This window comes from Malaclemys terrapin, chromosome 12, assembly GCF_027887155.1.
Source record: "Malaclemys terrapin pileata isolate rMalTer1 chromosome 12, rMalTer1.hap1, whole genome shotgun sequence".
Taxonomy (NCBI): domain Eukaryota; kingdom Metazoa; phylum Chordata; order Testudines; family Emydidae; genus Malaclemys; species Malaclemys terrapin.
In genome coordinates this window covers 3091745-3108191 of record NC_071516.1, presented here as the reverse complement: position 1 = coordinate 3108191, position 16447 = coordinate 3091745, and the positions used below count along the sequence as shown (strand labels likewise).

Here is a 16447-nt window from a genome sequence, read left to right as displayed (position 1 = left end):
GAAATATTCCTGGTAGCATTCGAGCCCTGAACAACCCCTGCTGCTAACATAGGCCATGTAACGGGAAATCTTTGACTCCAGCATTTTTTTCTCCCTTCTGTTGCAATCTCTGTTGACAGATTAGATGCCTAGGGCCAAGTCTGCTCCGTTTCCCACACATCCTTGCCGGAGCCCCCGGTGCAGTTCAGGTGCAGCTGGGAGAAGAATTGAAGTCCGGGGGGCGGGGGGTGATGCTGCAGCATTTGGCTCAACGTGTCCAAACCGGAGCAACCGTTAAAAGCTTTTCCTGCCCTTGAGCTTTCTAAGCGTCACCTCCCTTTTGAAGGCAGAGAATTTCCCCGTGAGCTGAGGGAGCGACTCTAGAACGAGGAGTCGTAGCCCGCACGCTCTTAGCCTCGCGGGCTAATTTTCATGAGAAGAAAGTCAAATAAGTCAACACAACCAGCAAGTCAACAGAAAACTCCCCGGCTCGGGGGTCAGCCCTGTGGACAGAGCCTGACCTTCCCAAAGCCATTCCCCCCAGGCCTCTCCAACAGGCCCTCTTTTCCCCTGCTCCTCACTAACTGCAGGGGCAGAAGGAAGCTCAGGTCAAGTTCGTCCTGCGGTGACCTGTGACTAGGCACCTCATCACAAGCATCTCTAGGGCCACAGTCCCGCAAACAGCCATGGCTCTGAACAGTCTCTCTGAAGTCAAAGGTGTGACGTCAAGCCCAGGTGTTGTCAGACCCTACAGACCTGCAGGGCACCATTTTGAGACTAACCCTGATCTTTGCTGTGCCTCCTTCCACAAAATGCACCCGCCTTCACTTTTGTTGTCCCAGTCTGACCCTCGGAACGGTGGCAGCAGCCGGTGCCGGTCCCCATTCTGTTCTCCTCAAAGTCGATGGGAGTTTCGCTGTTGACTGAAATGGGAGCTGGAGGCAGCCCAGCAGGTAATGTGTTTCGGGGTTCAGACCATGTGACAGCCTGGATCTGCTGGGAGCTGTACATTTGGCATGGTTTGGATTACCCCATGGATTGCTTGGCCTCCAGATTGTTTAATTTGGGAATGGATGGTTTCATGCACATGCCAAGCCTCTGCCTATTTTCAGCCAATAAAAGCCATCGGTGTCCACAGTTTTGCCATCGCACCGGTTCTAATCCCACCAAAGGATGCCATCGGTTCTGCTCTTTGCTATGCCGTGTCCCCAGCGTTATGCCCCTTTCCAGTACAGAACTGATCCATCATTCCCCAGCAAATGGATCCCCACCTACTTCCTGGTCCCGAGCAGCATATTTTTATTGCGAATAGCAGATGGCTTGGATAGTATTTAAAGGATCGTCTCTCTCGCTTTGTAGCCTGGGAAGCACTAAAAATGGCTGCTTGGCCTGATTAATAACTGACGTGAAACTCTGTTGTATAACTCAGGCATAGCTCATCAGGCCCAGCAGTTTCCAGGATGAATAATCCAACTCATCGGATGTCACAATTACTGAGCACGTCAACCCAGCAGAGAGGCCAAATGGAGCCAAATTGGATTTTGCCTTAATTCAGCATCTTGAATTAATAACACTTAGGGTGACCAGATGTCCCGGTTTTATAGGGACAGTCCCAATATTTGGGTCTTTGTCTTACAAAGGTGCCTCTTACCCCCACTCCCATCCCGCTTTTTCACACTTGCTGTCTGGTCACCCTATTAACACTGTGTGTTTTCTTTCTCCGATTGAAATTAAGTTCTTATAGACGACGTGGGAGTCTGGGGGTCGCTTTGGATAATATGCTCCAGTGCTTCCCAGTGGCAGATTGCAGAGACCTGCATGGTTAAGGTTAGAAGCCAAACAACAGCATCATGAGGTAGACGTTATCCACATGTGACAGATGGGGAAACTGAGGCATAGCTGGGCGTGGTGGAAGGGGCTAGTTTTCACATTGCCCCCAGTTTGGAAGCAGAATCCCTGCTGCTGCCTAGTGCATGCAGAGCTTCCAGTGGCGTGATACCCCTCAGACCCTGCATGGCCAAGGCGTCTGGACCCCTCAATGAGCAGCATTTTCCTCACACCTGTGTCTGCCGGGCTTGGGATGAATCCGGCAATTGTTTGCATTGCTGAACATTTCAGGGGGCTCCGGATTTTATTTACTGGTCCATTCCGGCCCTTGTGCAGCTTGCCCCAGGTTTGCTGGGGGCAGAGACGGCCCCCTGCTTGCATCCCACTCAGGGAGGGGCCCAGTGCAATCCCTGTGAACAGGGGAGCATAGAAACAGCTCCTTCCTTGCACCCTGACATAGGGGGAAGCCCAGCGGAGCTGGCTGTGCCGCGGGGAGCAAGCTGTGCTGCCCCATGGGGCACATGCACTCTCCTGATCTAGACTGGGGAGGAGCTCAGGGGCTGCTAAGGCCCAGTGCTTCCCTAAGCCGCTGGACCCCAGACATGAGGCAGTGACTGGGGCTGTTTTGAATGATCGAGTGCAGCCATCCTGGGTCTCACCAGGGGAATGTTTACTGTCAGGTTCATACCAGTTACTCCACCCCAAACAGCCGCCCCCCTACTTGGCTAGCTAGACCCTCCCTGGGGATTGCAGGCGGATGCTGGAGAGCAGTATCGTTTTTGCAAGCATTCCACCCTCATCCCCTGGCCTCCATGCCTTTCCTTCTCCTGTGGATCACTTCTGACTCTGGGTCACTTCCCAGCTTTGCTGCGGGGTTGGGGTGCACTAGGTGCTGCTTCTCTCCTGAGCTTCTTTGCTGTGGTTAGCGGAGAGTTCCAGGCTGGCTGATCACGGAGAGCAGAATTTGTCCCCGTGCGTCCTTAGGCGAGTGGCCATCCCCATCGAGTTGTCTCCATACAAAGCAGAATCACTTGATTCTGCAGGTCTGTGACCCAGCTGTTCCCATCTGATTCCGATTTCTCTCGCCGGTGTGAGTGGCTCCTTCAGCCAGTCTCTGTTAGCTCTTCTTTTCAGCACGTCGTTCTGAAACACAGGCAGGAAGGAGGCAAAACCAGTAGGCTTTAAGGCAGGGTGGGCGCTCCGCCCTTGGCTGCCCCCCGAAACGAGGTCGTCATAGGTTTATAAGCGGCACAGACTTGCCCAATAAATCAGTGACATGCCTGCGCTGCAGCTGACTCTTGACAGCTCGTGAAACGGTTATTACAAGATCTGGAGCCAGATCCCGACCTCACTTACAGCAGGGTAAACAAGGCCTGACTCCCCGGAGGTGTAAAATGAGGGGATGTAAGGTCAGAACCAGACCTGCTGTCCAGCCCAACCCGAGACAGTTTGGGACGGGGGGAGAATTCCAACCCTCAGCTGCTTTGAGGAACACCCAGGAAACGGAGGACGCTGTTATCCAGCACCACCCCGGGCCGATCCCCGCTAGGTACAAAAATGCATATGCCCCTATGTGCCTCATTTGGGTGTGCAATTACCGTGACGACCGCAGGCGCATCCTGGATTTTCATGGCCATTTACACATCTAGTGCGTTAGTCCATGCGTTGCGTGCCCCTACTGCCATGCAATTGGGTGCATGAGCTTGTGAGACATAGACACTAATATGAGATGGGTCTGAAAGAGTGTCTGAACACAAGTAGTTCAGAGAGGCCCCAGGAGCCTCTGTTTACAACAGACTATAGGGAGAGAGAAAGATGTTTAGGGAAGGGGTGCAGAAGTAGGCCAGGCATAAAGAGAAAGTCTGGGCTGACGAGGACCCAATCCTGCACTCCTTACTCTGGCAAAATTCCCTGGTCCAAATTCATCCCCTGGGAAACATCAGTGGGGATTCATTTGGCCCAGTGACATCAGTGGGCGTTTTGCCTGAGAAAAGGCAGATCAGGGTCTGAGTGAAATGACAGGAATCCACAGAAATGGCCAAGCACTGAGAACTGAGGCTGGTTTATAACTCGGCCCTCCCACTCCCCCCCGGGGGTATTGACAGGGTCCTGCGACCAGAGGGAAACCGGGAGCCAGCTGCAGGTTAGATGCACAGTGCTGTACACACAAGCTGGGTCGCTGTGTGTGCAAATGACCAGCACTGCCCATCTACTGCGCCATGCCCCGACATCTGTGCCTAAGGGCAGAGCCAGCACATGCAGACTGGGCGTGCAATCTCACAGGTTTCTGAAAACCTGGCCAGGGGTGTCAGATGAAAAGACAGACGGAGATTAATGCCCCTCTCCCTCGACTGGGAGGGCTCAGTCCATTGGTCTCTGACAGCTTGGCGCTGGAAGGGGCCCTTTCGCCCCGGGGGGACGTGGTTTAAAAATAACCTGGCGCTGACCGCAGCAGGTGTCATTAATCACACGCTGGACTCCACTGCCAGCCCTGGGGTGAGGCAGGCGCCAAGGCTGGGGCTATTTTAACTCCAGGGCCGATCTCAGGCGTGGTCGGGGAGCTGTGACGAGGGGTCGGCTGGTTGCAAAGGGTGCAAAGGAGCAGGCTCCGGTCTAGCAGGTTCTCGGGGCCCAAGCTAGCACCACGCCTCATGCTGCAGGCGGGCGACCTGCTCTTAGTGTGGCTGTGTGGGTGACACTCACCCCGCTGGGCTGGCCAGAAAGAAAGGGGAAGATTCAGCACAATGCACAGAGGAGGGCAGCAAACCCCACGAAACTGCCGGCTGCAAGAAGGAACCGCTGTGCCGAGCATCTCGGAGGGTGCGAGGGCTGGGGTAGGGGGTGGTGCGAACATGGGGTTTCATCTCCCTCTCGGCACGATCTGCTCGTCTGCTCAGCAGAGTAAGGCCGGGACGGGGAAGCAAGGAGTTGCTCCAGCGCAGCACCCTTCGCACAGGAGCTCCAAGCCCTTCGTGGGGGGCAGTGGGTGAGCCCCCGGGGCTGAACCAAACCCCAGAGCTGGAAATCCTTCGGCTTGGGAGAAATTCCCACCAGGGTGTGAACTCTGTGGCTAGAGTGAGCTGAACCGGACCCCGGCAGCCCAGACACCCCTGAATGAGCCTCGGGGAGCTGTGATCCGAACGCAGATCCACATATCACAGCTACGCCCCCCCACCCCCAGCTCTGCAACGAGCCGAACCAAACGCCTGGCTCTGAGCCTCCCGGGACTTTGGGGAAATTCACGCCTGGATCCAGATCCAAACTTTGCAGCTGGGGCCTGTCTCTAGGCAGCAGAGGGGAGGAAGAGATTGCTCCATATGGGTTAGCGGGCGGGAGGGGGGCAGGGGCCCTGCAGCAGAGGAGAGACGCCCCCTCCCCCCCCCAGCAATGGCAGTGGTGGAGGGTTATGTCCCAGTTGCAGAGCCAGTGAAGGAGGGATGAGTCTAGCTGCTCCCAGCACAAGGGAGGTCAAGCGTTTGCAATTCAAATACTTGTGTTTGCATTTTTGGTGGGCTTTTCTTGTGCCCCAGAGAGAGCTAGGGCTGGGGTCTGAGGGACATGAAATCCAGCCTCTCCAGTACAGAGCAGCTGCCAGACAGTGCAACTGCTGCACGGAGCCCAGATCTCGCCGGGTGGATCTGTCCGTGGCTCCCGGACCAACAAAGCCAACAGGGAGCCGAAAGCCGAGCCCCGGAGGCCTAGCAGAGTCTGTAGGAGGCAGAGCCCCGGTCACGGGCTGGCGGGCAGGCCGCAGCCTCCTGGAATTATCCACTGCACCTTTCAGTGCGCTGGGTCCTCTGTGGCTGCAGAGCTCTGGGCAGGGCTAGCGAGAGGCTGGGAGTGGGCGGCAGGGGATGGTCACTTGAGGATTCCCTGTTCGGTTCATTCCCTCTGGGGCACCTGGCACCGGCCACTGTCGGGAGATAGGGTACTGGGCTAGATGGACCCTTGGTCTGACCCAGTCTGGCCGTCATGAGCGGTGCATGAATCGCTGGCTGGGGGAGGCTAGCCCCCCAGCCCCGCCCCGCCCCTTCCACGCTCCCCAGAACCCAGAGTCACCCCACTGCGGCCGCCACCCCCACCCCAGGCTGGCTAGTGCCCACAGCTGCCACAGCCCCCCCCAGCCCCGGGAAGGCCCTGGAGCCCAGCAGCACTGCCTGGGGGTGGGGGTGGGGGTGGAGTGTGGGTGGGGCCACACCTGGCTGTTTGGGGAGGCACAGCCTCCCCCAGCCTCCCTTACCTGCCGCCCACGATGGCCGTTCTCATCTTATGATCTGAGCCAGGGGGCTGGGGGGGAGCTGAGGTCACTGCTCCCCAAGGCAGCCCGGGGTCCCCGCTACACAAACACCATCAGACGACAGCTCAACTTGTTCTCCTTCCAGACACGGAGAGCCTGGCCTGCTCGAAGGGCCACTGTGAAGACATCTCCCGTTAGCAGAGGTCAGGGTCTGATGGCAGTGGGCAGGGGCCAAAAACACCCTCATAAGCTCAGCGAGAAAGGAGGCGAGGGCTGGCCTGGTGAACAAAGGGGCTTCACGCCACTTGGGCTACTGTTTCTGCCTGCCATGCCCATCCCTGAACGAGGGCAGCTGGGCGTACGGGGCACTCTGCCATCACCCCAGGCCTGGGCCCTCGACGGCATGGCTTGTTAGTCTTCCACAAGGCGTGCATGGGCCAAGCTCCCCTGGTGTAAATCCACTCACGTCGCTGGCGCGGCTTCTTCTCACAGCCCGGCTGGGTCTGGCGCATGGTTTGTGATTGCTTTGACACACTCCAGTGTGGCGGAGTTGTGCCAGGGCAGGTGTATTTAATACCCAGGCCGAGCCTTGTGCCCTCCTGTGCCGGGGCTCAGGAAATACGACCATCGTCGTCTGACAAGCAGGGAGGGGATGAACGCAGCGGTGGTGCGGGGCAGGCGGGAGGGAGCAGTGAGCAAGCAGCCGCATGTAACGAGGCACAGACCCGTCTCAGTGCAGGACAGAGGGGATTGTGGCAGACGGCCGCACAGACGGCCGCACAGACGGCGCTTGTCAGGGATCTGTCCCCCCCTTCTCTGGCCTGGTGCTATAGCTAATTACCAGGGAGCGTCACCACCAGTCCCCCCCCCACCCCCCCGCCGCCCATCAGATACTGCCCGTTAGGTGCCCTGGGTAATTTTCCCAGCAGTAATGCAAACAGGGTGCTAACGAGAGGAATTTGGGACCCCGGCCCTGCCACCCCGTGTTTGTTTAAGGAGTGGTTTGAAAAACCGGCGGGGGGAGAAGGGGGATGAATGGACCTTAGAGAGGAGGGAGGGGGCGAGAGTGAGGGGAGGTCTGATCGAAAGCTAGTGGGAAAGACACGTCAGGGCCCCGGGCGGGTCTGGCCCCTGCCGCCACCCCTAGCTAGAGCAAAGCCAGCTCTGAACTGCCTGAACTGCAATCACACCTCCTGACTGCAGGGTAGATGGACCCTCTCTCTCTGGCAAGACCGGCATCCCTTCCTCGGGGGTTAAGCCAGCATTGGAAACCGCTCCCCCCTGCTCTCCGCAGCGCAGTGGGCCAGCCCCACCCCACTGCAACTGTTACGGTCATTCTTTCTGCTGATCATGCAGAGTGCCAGGGCGGAGCTGGATGCTGTACACACCCAGGGGGAGAAAACCCCCTGCCCCAAAGAGCTTACAATCTGCAAAGACAGCACCCCTTCCTTTGTCATATCCCCATTTCACAGACAGGGAACTGAGGCCCACCAAGCTTGCAGCAGGATTGCCAGGCGTTTAAGGGAGCGAGCTAAGAGCAGGGCTGACGCACCCCCTGCAAACGCCCGGTGTCAGTACAAATGGATCCTGACTATGGGCAGAGCCAGCTTTAGGGGCGGGCAAACAGAGCGGTCACTCTTGTTGCCAGCTTCCAGAGATGGCAAATCAAGATGGGGGGGGGGGGGATTTCCCGGCTGCTGCTCGGAGAAAGGAGGGGGTGTGCCCTGGGCAGCAAAACACCAGAATACCTCGGCCTGGTGCTGACAATGGATGTTTAGTACAAGACCAAGCACACGGGCTGGAGTGGTTAGGACAAGACTTCAGCAACATAAGAACGGCCACACTGGGTCAGACCAAGGGTCCATCTAACCCAGTATCCTGTCTCCCGACAGTGGCCAATGCCAGGTGCTTCAGAGGGAATGAACAGAACAAGGAATCGTCAAGTGATCCAATCCCTGTTGCCCATTCCCAGCTTCTGGGAAACAGAGGCTAGGGACACCATCCCTGACCAGCCTGGCTCATAGCCATTGATGGACCTATCCTCCATGAACTTATCTAGTTCTTTTTTTAACCCTGTTACAGTCTTGGCCTTCACAACATCCTCTGGCAAGGAGTTCCACAGGTTGACTATGCATTGTGTGAAAAAAATACTTCCTTTGTTTGTTTTAAACCTGCTGCCTATTCATTTAATTTGGTGACCCCTAGTTCTTGTGTTATGAGAAGGAGTAAATAACACTTCCTTATTTACTTTCTCCACACCAGTCATGATTTTCTAGACCTCAATCATATCCCCCCCTTAGTTGTCTCTTTTCCAAGCCGAAAAGTCCCAGTCTTATTAATCTCTCTTCATACAGAAGCCGTTCCATACCCCTCATCATTTTTTTGCCCTTTTCTGAACCTTGTCCAATTCCAATATATCTTTTTTGAGATGCACGCAGTGTTCAAGATGTGGGCGTACCATGGATTTATATAGAGGCAACATCATATTGCCTGTCTTATTATCTATCCCTTTCTTAATGAGTCCCAACATTCTGTTGACTTTTTTGACTGCCCTGCACATTGAGTGGATGTTTTCAGAGAAACCTCCTTCCCCAGCCACCAAGCCGGCTCCTCGCTTCCAGCCGAGATAAAGCAGGAATCCTTCTAAACATCCTGGATTACAAAGTGCCCTCAAAGTCCCCAAAGCAAAAGGAGACAAACAATATCAAACAGAGGGATCAAACTGCTGCCCCATGCAAATAAGCAGAGTCGTTGCGGGGAAAACAGCTGGCAGAAGAACTGGGTCACTCTAGACATGGGGCTAGGAGGAGTCTTGGGCCCCCTGAATCCAGAGCTATGTGGTGGCAGGGCAAAGGGGTAGTTTGCCTCGTTCCCCCCCATTTGAGAGGGCCCCACACCAAGTGATGTTATGACCTGCTGCATGGGCTGTGGCGTCACCCAGGTTTGGCCTGGCTGCCCCTCCATGATAGACCAAATCTGTGTGGCTTTGTGACCCTCGCGATACTCAGAGCAGGGACAGCACTCCCGCTGCAGGGTGAGTCCAGGACTGCCCCCCAGGACATCCCCTCAGAGCTCGGGGCCTGGTTTTGCCCCAGGCACCCAAAATGTGCGGCCCTGCCTGAATCGCACAGCTGAGCGTTCTGAGTTCTCCTGCTCATGCCAGAGGGACGAGCTGCTCCTTTCTCGTTGGTTCCTCCAGGACAGGAGTTTTACTTCTAAAGAGGATTTGGCAGCCCCGGGGACGACCTGAACGACATCTCTAAGGGACCCTAAATCATTGGTGAAGTGCCCTCGCTGGAGTCTGTGTTCCCCTAAGCTCTAGGGCGAGCTCTGGCCAGGATGTATTCCCAGCGGACTTTCCTTGCAGCGGATTCAGTTAAATACAGGCCCCAGCCTCTTCAGATAGTATAAATAGAAACAGGCAGGGAAATATATTTGCCTCAATGTCACTTCCCTGCACCCTGCAGGGTCACAGCTGGTGCTGATCAGGGAGGGACAGACTGGGAAATGCGGCTGTGCTGGGACCATGGGGGAGAATCTGAAGTGGGGGCTGGTGGGATGGGATTTGGGTCTGGAGCTGAGCAGAGACCTCATCCCTGCCTGCAGGATCGGAGAGTTTCTCTTCTCATTTCTTGCTGGGGTCACTCCACAGGTCCTCAGAGGAGCAGGCAGATAGCCAGGGTCCAGGCAGAGGGGAAGCGGGGGGGGCAGCTCAGGGGAGGGACAGAGGCAGGGTGTGTGTGTGTGTGTGTGTGTGTGTGTGTGTGTGTGTGTGTGTGTGTGTGTGAACATTGATGATTACATGTGAAACTTGAGCTCCCTGCAGTGGGCTAAGAAAGAAAAAAGACAGAAGTATTGTTTTCAAACACTGTTTTTTCCCGCAAGAGGGCCAAGGCTGCTGCATAGCCAGGAGAAGGATAAAAGGGCTGGGAGGGCTGGGGCTGCTTCGAGGGGCGAGGACGGAGGAAGTGCCAAAATTACATTATTTAGACTTCATTTAAAGAGCCCAATAACTTGTTCTGTGCAAACAGTGGCTTGAAAACTGCAGCCGGCAGAGCACTGGCCCCTCCCGCTCTGCAGCTTTCGGCGAGGACCAGGGAGTGTGGGGTCTCGCCGGGGCAGGGTGTGGAGCAGCTGGAGCAGAGGTCTCGGAGCACCATGCACTGTGTAAATCTCAAGCTGGTGGCCTTTGCCTGCGTGACGGTGGCTTTCTGGGCGGAGGGCGGCCAGCGGAGGGCGACAGGTGGCGGGAGCAGGCGGCGATCCCACCGGGTCCAGCAGGGGCAGTGCAGTTACACCTTCGTCCTGCCCGAGGCCGAGCCGCAGCCCTGCCCGCCGACGAGGGCGACTCTCCGCGCCAACACGCTGCAGGGGGACTCGCCCGCCGCCACGCTGCAGACCCACAACTGGTCCGCACAGCGCGTGCAGCAGCTGGAGAGGGTCCTAGAGAACAACACCCAGTGGCTGCTGAAGGTAAGGGGCGCACCTGGCCAGGGGGGTGGAGGGGCCACAGTGGGGAGAAAGTTCTCACCACCACTGCCATGCCCCTCGTCTCGTTGCCCTCAGGGCAGGCGCCCTGATGCTCTGGTGATGGGCATGGAATGGAATGGTGAATGGAGGGATGATGGGCAGAGGGAGTTTGATGAGTCAGTGGGCACAGGTTTGGGTCCAACTTCCAAGCCCTTTAATGATCTGGCTCCCAATCATCTTCCTGAGCTTCTGCCCCCATGAATTCTAGCCTATGCCCTGAATCTTGGCGGGATAGGACTGTCGCTACCTGGGCACCATCAGAGCTATGGGCTCCTGGTTTGACCCCCAAGTTAGCTCCTTTCAAGGCAGGTTGGAAACACTGGGTTGAATTCTGCACTGGCTTATGCCCCTTGCCATCCCTCTGGCCAGGTTCATCTCTTGTGCAATTTCACTGAGTGTAGTGGGGTCTCACGGGGGAGCACTCCGATCAGAATCGGGCCCCCTTGAGTCCAGAAGGCTTGTTTCGTGCTTCAGTACTTATTTAATGTTTCATCTTGATGTTGACTGGTGCTGGATTCTCACATGATTTCTGTCGCCTGTAGCCCGGCCATGCGTTCATCGTACCCTCGGCTCACCTATTGATTTCATGCAGGATCTGGCACCGAGTCTATTTGGTTTATTGTAAAACGCCTGGGGAATTCTGGCAGAGCGAGGGACGGGGGCTGGGTCAGACCTCTGGAACGTCTCATTTTTTTAAACGCGAGGTTTTGCAAAACGTTGTGGAGCTCCGTGAAGCTTTGCTTTTTGTGAGAACAGCCAGTGCAATAAACGTGGGTCTAGCCCAATAGATGCTTGTGTCAGGCAAACAATAAAGGCTGCAACTGTCAAAGCCACCTGGTCAACGTGGACACCAATTTCCCACTAACATTCCTGGCCATGAGGCAGCCGCATCCCCGAAGAGGCATTGCAAATCACAGCCAAAGGGTTGTGCTTGACAGTCCCTCCTGCCCAGGGAATGACATCGACCCGTCCAGAACCCGTGTTTTGCCAGAAACAGGTGGAACTAGAATCGCTAGAGGCTGGAGCTCTTTCCGGATCTCTAGAACCCACTGGGTTTGGAGTGGGGGTCAGAACTGAGATTGTTTTCCCCACCCACCAACTCTTAGCTCAGAGGCAGGGCCGGCTCCGGCTTTTTGGCCGCCCCAAGCAAAAACAAAACAAAACGGACAGCAGAACGGCAAAGCCAAAAAATACCTGCGGAGCGCAGGTGCAAGGGGACCGGCTGGGCGGGGAGAGGGAGGGAGCGGGCGGGAGAGAGAGAAGGGGGCGGCCAGGGCTACAGCAGGGGCGCTGCCACGCGGCCCCTCCCGCTGCGCCGCTCCCGCCTCCTGCCGCGAGGGCTCCGCTCCGGTCGGCGGGGAGGGAAGGAAGAGGACTGCCCTGCAGGGCGCTCTGGTTCTCCGCACCGCCGCCCCCTACAGGGCGGCCGGAGCGGAACAACAACAACAACAAAGCGGCCGTGCCGCCCTAGGATTGGGCAGAATGCCGCCTCCAACCATCTGCCGCCCCAAGCACCGGCTTGCTCAGCTGGTGCCCGGAGCCGGCCCTGCTCAGAGGAGCGATAAACCCGGTTCTGATTCCAGTTTAGGGCTTCCCCTCCTCACACCGCTGTCACTCAGCCCAGGGGAGTTCCCCACTCCAATTAGTCCAGACAGCCACTGGGGGATGAGCAGAGAGCCTGTCACAAAGTGGAAACGGGCTCGCGTGACCGAAGCCAGGCAGGATGGGAAATGCTCACACTCTGGCATGGATACTGCAAGTGCAGCTGTGTGTGGTGTGGGTGTACTGGGCTCTGGGGAAAGCGCAAGAGGAGGTCACGTGACTAAGGCTAAACTGGAGGCTTGGTCCTCTGCCCGGAGGGGCGGGGCGCCTCCTGTCCCCATAGCCCCGCTGCCGTACTCACAGGCAGGCAGGGGAAAGAAGTGACTGAGTGTGGGCGTGTCCATGGAGATACGCGCCCGCCTCATGCTGACGGGACACTTCATGAACACTCCTCTCTGTGGCCAGGGTGGCCAGTACTCCACACCTGCTCTGTGCCGGATCAGCCTTGGGGGTGTCACCGCGCATCAGAGAAGAGGTGCGTGCCATGGGATCCCTCAAACCCTCCTGCCCATTCAGAGCAGGACAGGATCTCCAGAGGACGACGGACAGCAGCCTGGACACTTCACTCCAGATCTCAGCTTCGATGGGGAGGATATTTGAAAACAGAACTGGATCCAAATGGCCCCAAATCTTTATACTGGGCCAAACCCAAACCCAAGGTCTAAAACAGCAAACTTCTGGGTGTTTGAGATCTGGCTCCAGAGGAGAGCTCTGTAGTGAGAGCCTCTATCGACCTGTTACTGCTTAACCCCCCCAGGGTGACGTGAGGGGACTGAAGGCTGTACTTAGGCTCAATGTGGGTGGCAAGATGGCTGGAATCCCAGAGCAAAAGCCAAGCCCGGAACAAGATCCTCCCTGGTTAGCAAAGGAGAGCTCTGAGCCACCCTCACCCCAGAAAGCTGACTCTGGTTTCCTCCTCCTCCCATTCAAGTCGATGCCAAAGCTCGCATTGATCTCCATGGGACCAGGATTAGCCCTGGCACACAACAAAATCTGTCCACAGGAAACTTGCTGCAGTTTCATGTTGACTCTGACCCTCAGGGTGGGAGGATCCACCCTTGGAATAGCATATGAGAATGCTGTGAAATCCACATACCTCGTCACGTGGGAATGCTTGCCTGGGAAATGGGCAGAGGTTCAAGATGCTCACTTGTTTGATGCCCTTTCCCCAGCCGTCAGACAGTGACGGTTCTCTTGACCCTGTCAGGACTCGGTTTGTCTAAGCAGAACTGTCAGTAAAGTCTCCAAAGCAGCAAACCCCAGCTCTGAGTCACTGCAGCCCTTCATAGGGCGGAGACAGGCTCCCTCATGGCGCCAGGCTCCAGAGCTAATCCCGGCAATTACAGGCCGGTGAATCTAGCTCCAGCCCCAAGCAAACTGGTTGAAACGATAGTAAAGAATAAAATTATCAGACGCAAAGAAACACAATATGTCGGGGAAGAGTCAGCGTGGCTTTTGTAGAGAGAAATCATGCCTCACCAATCTATTAGAATTCTTTGGGAAGTCAACAAGCATGTAGACAAGGGCGATCCTGTAGATATAATATACATGGACTTTCAGAAAGCCTTTGACAAAGTTCCTCACCAAAGGCTCTTAGTAAGCAGACATGGGATAAGAGGGAAGGTCCTCTCATGGATCAGTAACTGGTTAAAAGATAGGAAACAAAGGGTAGGAATAAATATCATTTTTCACAATGGAGAGAGGTAAATAGCAGGGACCCTCCAGGATCTGTACCGGGATCTGTGCTGTTCAACATATTCATAAATTATCTGAAAAAAGGAGGGAACAGTAAGGTGGCAAAAATTACAGATACAAAATTACTTAAAGATAGTTAAGTCCAAAGCTGACTGCAAAGAGTTACAAAGGGATTTCACTAAACTGGGTGACAAAATGATAGATGAAATTCAGTGTTGATAAAAGTAATCCACATTGGAACACATAATCCCAATGATACATCCAAAACGATGGGGTCTAAATTAGCTGTTACCTCTCAGGAAAGAGATCTTGGAGTCCTCATGGATAGTTCTCTGAAAATATCTTCTCAATGTGCAGTGGCAGTCAAAATGCTAACAGAATGTTAGGAACCGTTAGGAAAGGGATAGATAAGAAGACAGAAAATATCACAATGCCATTATATAAATCCATGCTATGCTCACACCTTGAATACTGTGCGTACTTCCGGTCACCTTATCTCAAAAAAGATATATTAGAATTGGAAAAGGTGCAGAGAAGGGCAACTAAAATGATTAGGGGTATGGAATAGCTTCCATACAAAGAAAGATTAAAAAGACTGGGACTGTTCAGAGAAGAGACGACTAAGGGGGGATATGATAGAAATCTATAAAATCAGGACTGGTATGGAGAAAGTGAGTAGGCCAGTGATATTTACCCTTCCCATAACACAAGGACCAGGGTCACCTGATGAAATTAAAAGGGGCAGCGAGTTTAAAACAAACATAAGGAAGTATTTCTTCACATAATGCACAGACAACCTGCAGAACTTGTTCCCAGGGGATCTAGTGAAGGCCAAAAGTATAACTGGGTTCAAAAAAGAATTAGCTACGTTCTTGGAGGATAGATCCACCACTGGCTATTAGACAAGATGAGCAGGAATGCAACCCCGTGTTCTGGGTATCCCTAAGCCTCCAACAGCCAGAAGCTGGGCCTGGCTGACAGGGGCTGGATCACTTGATGATTGCCCTGTTGTGTTCATTCCCTCTGAAGCACCTGGCACTGGCCAGTCTCAGAGACAGGCTACGGAGTTTGATGGACCATTGGTCTGATCCAGTATGGCCATTCTGATGTCACCAATGAGATTTCAGCAACAGGGATGAAACCTCAGTCCCGCTAGCAGAGTGCCTTCCCTCTCCCGCACCCCGCCCGAGGTTCCCAGGCCCTAGGGCTATGTCTGCAGGCACTACACCACCTGTGGCTGGCCCCTGTCACTGACTTGAGCCTCAGCGTCATCCAGGGTCTGCCTAGGGTGACCAGATAGCAACTGTAAAAAATCGGGACAGGAGGTGGGGGGTAATAGGAGCCTATATAAGAAAAAGCCCCCAAAATCGGGACTGTCCCTATAAAATCGGGACATCTGGTCACCCTAGGCCTGCCCCTAAATCCAGGCCCAGACTGTGCAGTTTCAGAAGGGACGGGTGACTACACTCCACCTGCAAAGCCCCACCCCAACAAGGCATCGGACCGTGCCTGGAAAAGCACTGTGAAAAGCAGGCCCTCTCAGAGGCCTGGTAGGCATCTGTGCCGCCTCCTGGGAAAAGGAGACGAGATTCCATGCAGCGCCCTGTACAGACGAACCCCCCCGTGTGCACACTCAGTTCCCACTTACCTCCAGGGCAGCACCCACGGGAGCGAGAACCACTGCAGCCGATCTCACTCCCAACCAGTGGCAGCACCCAGGTAAAATCACCGACGGACGCCCTCGTCCAGCTGTGCCAGCTGAGCCAGCAAGTGCAGACCGAACCCGAGCCCTCCAGAAGCAGGAAGGAATGAGCCGGAGGCACAGGGAGGGGACAAGGCAGATGTACCCCAGGAAACAGGCAGCTCTGCTACTCCAGATTCACATGGGCGTGGGGGAGATCAGGCCCGTGGTCTCTCTTGAGTTCCCATCGCGTAGTGCTGCTTGCCTCTGGCATTTGGAAGCAGTTTGGGTGTACTCAGCGCAGATGCGTGTGGATGGAGAGAGAGAATGAGAGGAGGAAGGTGAGATAGGAACAGCGACCCCAAAGATTAAATTACAGCCCCCCCTTCCCACCGCTAGGGATGGGCCTACACCAACCCCCCCTCCCGCACCACCTCCCCCCCACACACACACATCTGGACACCCTCAGACTCTGGCTGGGGGCATGAGAATCCAGCCTCAGATCCTTCCACATCTGAGTTTCAAGCCTAGTTCCTATCATGGGTCAAACCAAAATCTCCGCTCCAGGCGGCTGGGGAGGGGGTGAAATCTCTGCGTGGATCTGAATTTTGCAGCTCGGGTCCCAGAGAGACCCGAAAGTGGGTGACAGGAAAGAGCGACCCAGCAAAGAAGAGACTTTTCCTTTCAACGGTTTCTCCAAAGAGCCATCTGACCCCCACATCTGTCAGCAGTGCAAACGGCTGCCTGCGTCAGACCCAAAAATAGCTCCATCCCTTCTTGGCCCGGGGTGAGGGACAGGGTCCCTAAAGAGCTGTAAATATTGAGCTGCCGCAAGGGAACAAGGTGGGGGATCTTCTGGTGAGAAGAGGAAGAGGGGACGGAGGCCGTCTCTGCGT

At 55.4% G+C, this 16447-nt stretch overlaps 1 protein-coding gene and 1 long non-coding RNA gene across 2 annotated transcripts in view; one reads left to right on the top strand and one right to left on the bottom strand.

Moving 5' to 3' along the window:
* The first annotated feature begins 9911 nt into the window (after nucleotides 1-9911).
* The window catches only part of ANGPT4 (angiopoietin 4), a 40222-nt gene continuing 33686 nt past the window's right edge, over nucleotides 9912-16447 (top strand). The window contains exon 1 of the mRNA XM_054046326.1: nucleotides 9912-10516. Within this exon, the coding sequence (XP_053902301.1) occupies nucleotides 10202-10516 (315 nt within the window). The 5' untranslated portion in view covers nucleotides 9912-10201. The remainder of the gene's footprint in view (nucleotides 10517-16447) is intronic.
* On the bottom strand, nucleotides 13625-15916 carry LOC128847011 (uncharacterized). The gene is made up of 2 exons (XR_008446830.1): nucleotides 15519-15916; nucleotides 13625-13944 (listed from the first exon to the last, which is right to left on the bottom strand). It is a non-coding gene; the product is annotated as an uncharacterized LOC128847011 (long non-coding RNA).